This window comes from Gouania willdenowi, chromosome 8 (assembly GCF_900634775.1).
Source record: "Gouania willdenowi chromosome 8, fGouWil2.1, whole genome shotgun sequence".
In the NCBI taxonomy this organism is placed as follows: domain Eukaryota; kingdom Metazoa; phylum Chordata; class Actinopteri; order Blenniiformes; family Gobiesocidae; genus Gouania; species Gouania willdenowi.
This window is the reverse complement of record NC_041051.1, coordinates 24,213,651-24,219,822: the sequence shown is the minus strand read 5'-3', so window position 1 is coordinate 24,219,822 and position 6,172 is coordinate 24,213,651. Positions and strand designations below refer to the sequence as shown.

At 35.2% G+C, this 6,172-nt stretch overlaps 1 protein-coding gene across 2 annotated transcripts in view; it reads right to left on the bottom strand.

Annotated features, from left to right (window-relative positions):
* Positions 1–1,183: 1,183 nt before the first annotated feature.
* The window catches only part of LOC114468482 (acidic repeat-containing protein-like), an 8,376-nt gene continuing 3,387 nt past the window's right edge, over positions 1,184–6,172 (bottom strand). For both annotated transcript variants that reach the window (XM_028455408.1, XM_028455409.1), the window contains 5 exons: positions 3,621–3,748; positions 3,444–3,512; positions 2,057–2,108; positions 1,665–1,701; positions 1,184–1,502 (listed from right to left, as the gene is read on the bottom strand). In XM_028455408.1, coding sequence (XP_028311209.1) covers positions 1,463–1,502; positions 1,665–1,701; positions 2,057–2,108; positions 3,444–3,512; positions 3,621–3,748 — 326 coding nt within the window. In that variant the 3' untranslated portion in view covers positions 1,184–1,462. The remainder of the gene's footprint in view (positions 1,503–1,664; positions 1,702–2,056; positions 2,109–3,443; positions 3,513–3,620; positions 3,749–6,172) is intronic.

The window sequence follows — 6,172 nt, the reverse complement described above, 5'->3', positions numbered from 1 at the left end:
TATCTTCTGTTATTTTTTTGTATTTTTGCAGTCATCTTGTGAATTTTTTAAGTAATTTCAATTATTTTAGCTGTCTTGTGTGTATTTTTCTAGTCATTTCGTGTGTCTTTGCTGTTTTGTGTGTGTGTTTTTTTTGAGGGGTTTTTTTGGAGTCATTTTGTATGTATTCAAAAAAATTTGTCCGAGGACCACATGTGGCCTCCAGGATCACCACTTGCCTGTGGCCCGAGCACAAACAAAAGTACACAATATTGGTTTTGTTACTCGTGAATTTCAGGTTTGACATGAAAGCATTGAAAGACAAAACAAATCAACAAGAAAAAAACTGTTCTTTTTTCTTTAATAAAACCCTGAGAAGCTTTACTTATATTCTAAATAAAAGTACAACTTGGATTTGATTTAATTTGATTAATACAAAGTAATCAATAGATATTAATATAGGTGAAGGAGACAGGGGGAGGGGGATGTAACCCCCTGCCAAAATTTTGAGTGGGGAGGATATCATATGTTAAGTCCTCTCTCGTCGTACCCAAGAAATGCTGAACTAAGTTGAAACTAATCAAAACTGTGATATTCTCGTGTGTGTGTGTGTGTGTGTCTTCACACAAACACACAGTACAGTACTTAGCCTTTAGAACATAGTGTTTTTCAATAGACACGATCATGTGTCGTACAAAAGTCTTTAAGATTAAATTACTTAAGTAAGAAATGGGCAACTGATGGCCGGGGGGCCACATGAGGCCCTCAGACTAATTTTGTGCTGCCCACAAAATAAACACACACGCAGAAGAAAAAGAAAGAGAAAAAAATATGCACAAAACAACTTCAAAAACACACAAAACAACATTAAAAAAAACACAAAACGAGAGGAAAATCTACAAAATGAAAAAAAAAAAAAAAAACACACAAAATGTGAGGAAAATGACAAAAGACCAAAAATACATAAAATGCCTCCAAAAACACAGAAAATACAAAAATGACAGGAAATGATAAAAAAAAAAAAAAGTTATTATTAACAGTTTCAAACCCTTTATTTTTTCCTGTGTTGATGCCTGATTGGTCATTATTCTAAATGCTGATTTGATCATTTTGATAATGTGACCCTTGGACCAGATACAGTCACAATTTTGTGGCCCCCGCTGTGAAAAAAGTTGCCTATCTCTGACTTATGCAATCAACGGTGTGGTTTTTTTTTTTTTTTTAGGTTTTTTTCAGTTACTCAAACTATGATTGCTTATTCCACTATATGGTTAGTTAAAAATTGGTACAACATGGGTAGGTTGGTATAAAAGTGGGTAGATATACCAAATTTCCATGGTATGATATCACCCCCACTCACTACGTCCTTCCTCCGCCAATGATTATAGTTGCCTGTTGCCTTATTACTGAGCATATCGAAGGAAACTGAAGGTGATGGAGAATAATACTCTTTTGGCCACATAACAGCATCTTGCGCTTGGGCTCAGTTGTCGTCATCATTATCGAAGACATCCGCTACAGTCCTGTGATCAACGAGAAATAAAGGTTATAAAATGGAGACCGTAGCTGCAGACAAAATAGAATAAATACATTGTCACATGAGTTCATTAGAATAACTGCATTACCATCCATCTAGTTTTACCTTAGGTAAACAAGAATACTTTTTTTTAAAACACAAAACTTACTTATATATAGATCCAGACACTTCATCAATAAATCCTCCTGAAGAAATATGAAAAAAATAACCATTGGTTAAAAGGGAAAATTCTGGATCTTAGGAACATATGATGTAATGCAGTGCTGTAATAAAACTAGGGTGTGAAATCCAGGCTATCCAAGACTAAAGTCCTGCTTATTTTTGATTTTTTTTTTTTCCTGCTTGCATGCATTTATTTCTAACAATTGTGCTCCTAATCTGCTCCGCAGGAAGTCTGAGCAGCAGAACAAAAGATAAAAGTGGGGGACCTGCAGTGCCCACCTCTGCTCTCATAGACTGTAGAAATGACATAGAAGCCCATTTTCACTGCTTCAGTATAACCTATTGTTTGTATCAGTAAAAGCTCTACAATGTACTCACCAGGTTTGCAAACTGTTTCACAAACAGGGCACACATGGCAGAAACTGCACATCTGTAAATAAAAAACAACAACATAGAATATGAAGCTTTCTACTCAAAATTGCATATACAGTCATCTGGGAACCAAATAAAATAACATAACTTTTAAAAATATTCTAGTATGGTTTTTATTTATTACTACACACAGAATGTTTGTTGGAGCTCCTTCTGATGAGTATGAAGCTGGTATTGTGAGCTCTTGTTGTGCATCGGAGCAGCCACAGCCGGCAGTCGGCTACACTGAGACGTTATAGTCGTTTGGACACCAGATCGTACCTTGTAAGATTTGCCTGTTTTAAGCCGTTGAGGATTAATCTAGGACCAACTGCCCTCTGCTGTTTTGGCAGGCTCTGGTGGTTACTAAGGGGAAATGACCCATAACCTCCGACAACCTGTAGTGAATTATTATTGCGAGCTCTACCAAAGATCGTTTATAATACTTGATGTTGACCATTTATGCCAGACATAGGGATAATCAAATCTATGACCTGCCAAATGGTGGTTGAGTCTAGAGGCTTGTTTTGATAGAAATAATAAATTCTCACATTCATTTTAGTGCATAGGCAAAACCAGGTCGTAAGCAGTAAGAAATGTAGCTCTTATGAGTGTCACTACTACTAGTAAGCCTTGTGCTCCAATGGGAGGGGGTCATTTAGGCTTGCCATTCACTGGAAAGCTTTGAGTTTTTACTAGTAACATATTTTACACCTACCAGTACAACTATTGTTTACCAGCAGACAATGATGCTTTACCAGTAAGGTCTAGTGTGCCAAAAACCTTTAATACTAAAACTATTTTTTTGTGTACTAGTACTACTAGTACACCCACTATCTCATTAGTATTAGAAATAGTTCCAGTAAAGTAAACTTTTACTGTAACTTATGTTGTTTTTATGATGATTGTGTCTGTTTGGCTCGAATCTTTGAAGTGTACTTGAATGTTTTTGGCAGGGCACGAGCAATCTATAATATTGACTAGTAGTACAAGTAGACCTAAGTAGGAGGGTTTAGAACCAAATCCAGCTCCCTGATTGGTTGGAATATTTTCTAAAGCCAATGGCAATCCTGAATTAGCTTTTCCCCACCCCCTTAATAGCAACATGAGGCTTACTAGTAGTACAAGGAACACTTTAATGTGTACTCAGACACTAGTAAACCTAAATTGAGAGCATGTACTCCTGTCGTGGATTTCACTGATAGTTCACACTTCCATAAACCACACTTTGGTTACCAACATTTGTTTTGTTGTTTTGATTGACAACAAACTCATAACTTATATGGTGTACTTTTTTTTTTTTTAGACCATACTGGCTTCCATTCAACCTTGTGTGGGAGGTCCAAGGACTCACCTTGCAGTGTGCACAGTGCTTAGACTTATCTGCCTCCTCACATGGACATTTGTCACAATGGTCACAGTGCTGGGAGACGGAGAGCAGAAAGTCGTGATAAAAATACACAACAAAAGCTACACTCGTGTAAGACGTGTTTGTTTCTCTGAACAGAATGAGAGATTCACGTCAACCTACCTCGCAAAACTCACACACCGCGCACAAGGAGCCTTTGTGATAATCACCATCATCATCATCATCATCATCATCGTCATCGTCGTCATCGTCATCGTCATCATCGTCATCATCATCGTTGTCGTCATCATCTAAAGAAAAAAAGAGTTGTGCTTTAATTGACAATGAAATCACTCAGTATGTCTGCTATAAACCAGTTACAGTCAGTTCAGAATTCTGCTGGTCAAACAAACACTCCCATACTAAAATCTCTACACTGACTAATCATTGCTTACCAGATTAGATTTAAAATTCTCACCTTCACTTTCACTGCACTTCATGCAGGCCATAATATCAAACAGAACTCTTTCACCTGTATCTACCAACACGCTCACTAAGATCACACTCACTTAACGGAGCATAGGACAGGATCAATAAATAATGCTCCATTGCAAATAAAGTTTCCTTTCTTACTTACTTGCTTACTTAAGATGGTTACAGGTAAATGTAAATATCATGGCTCTGTACACACCTCTTACCCTCAGCACTCAGAATCCCAACTCCTTTCTGTAAAACTTCACAATGAAGAAGAAGCCATTCAAAAAAAAAAATCCTTTAAATCAGGGGTCGCCAACATTTCTGGAACTGCGAGCCATCAAAGCTAGTGAATACCAGTTTAAAAATCACTCATTAAATACTAAATTTTCACGTTTCCACTTTAACTTTCAACACTTTATTTCTCCTAATTGTTTTATTTTCAGTAGGTTTCACAGGAAATCATCATGTTCCTATTTTATTAGCCACTAACAATTTCAACAACAATGTAATATATGTTAAAAAATAAATAAATAAATATTTTTATCACAATCTATATATAAATCAGTGACACTTGAAAACGTTGGTCACAATGTTTCAGTGAAAATAAACATTTAAAGATGGTTAATTTAATCCAAAAACGTTGTTACTCTACTAAGGCACTGACTACATCTTTGATCTGTATTTATCTGTGTGGGATTGAAACCTGGCACGGAAATCAGATTTTATTATGATCTCATTGGTGACCAGCGCTCCAGAACAGGCCTGAGGGCACCTCACATGGACCATGCGGGCTACCTGGTGCCCGCAGGCACCATGTTGGTGACCCCGACTCTAATGACTGTTAACATAGATGTTTGATTTCCTTTTCTGACCAGTCGGAGCCAAATTTAATTATGAACAGGTATCGCAGTCACTCACAGCGTAGTTTATACATTTTTAGACATTTGGTATTTTTTATTTAAGTATTTAAGGTATTTGAATTTAGGTCAAAAAGGAAAAACACATTTTCTTTTATTATGTTTATTTGTTTTATTTTTTTTGGTTTTTCTAACAAAAATAATATTTTCTTTTGAATATAACATTAATTTAAAAAAATGATTTTACAGACCTTTAACTCATGAAATAATTACTTTGTTGACCTACAAAGTTTTTATTTGAGTACTCTGGAAATAAAAGACATTGATCATAAATGTGTAAGACTTTTTGTTTTTGTATTATCTATTGATATTTAGGTGAGGAATAGTTTGGTGTTCTCTTGAGCGTATAAAGATGTTACATTGCAGTTAGTCTAAAATAAGACTTTGCTGAAGTAGGAAGGAAAAGAAAGCCGTTTCTAAAGAATCTTTCCTTGTATTTTCTGCTCATATTCCCTTTTTGGTTTATTGACTGGTTTAAGAAAGTAATAAAAAGTCATTACAAATATATGTAGAAAGAAAATAAACTGTAATTTTCACAGTCACACACTTTACTCCTGTAAACAAATCACAATTGTACTTTGACTTGAACAAAGTGACTAATCTGGTAGAAAAATGTGACAAATACATGGTATATGATTAGAGTAGATGGAGTATTGTATTTATTATTAATAGTCTTGACATTTGCAATGAATCAGTAATAGAAAAAAAAAAATAGTAATAATTACAAGCAGTAAAAGAAGCAAACTTCCAATTTGTTTTGACCCTTTACTTTATTTAAGGATGTTGTAGTCATACTACATTAGTTTCCAACTGCTTCATATCACCACACTCGTCTCTCTCTCATATCCACGACTGTGGAAATGTACGTTGTAAGAACATGTAACAGTTGATTATAGACTGTGGTCAGAACAGATACTCACTCAGACCTCTGTGACTCTGGTCCTCATACAGGCAATATGATCACACACATTTTTACAGATGTCTGATAAAAGTAAGCATGCTCTTCATGCAGTTTTACAGCTCTTAATAAAACACAGACTTTAAGAATAAACTTAACATTTTGTCAGTTTGTGATAAGACAATGGTATTTGTTGAAAGCCAGCAGAAACAGCAAAGCAGACAACCCTTTCATCTCTCTTCTTCTCAGACAAATATTAAACAAAGCTGAAACTTTTCAATACAAAGATGTTTCTCTCTTTTCCCAAACACTCATTTGGTTTAGTTTTCTGAAGAAAAAAAAATAATAAATTTGTAAATACACAGTAAGCTGTAATCATAAAAGAGGGTACAAAAACTCTTTACTTTAGCTTTCCTTTGTTGTCTTAATGCATCGATAGGTTA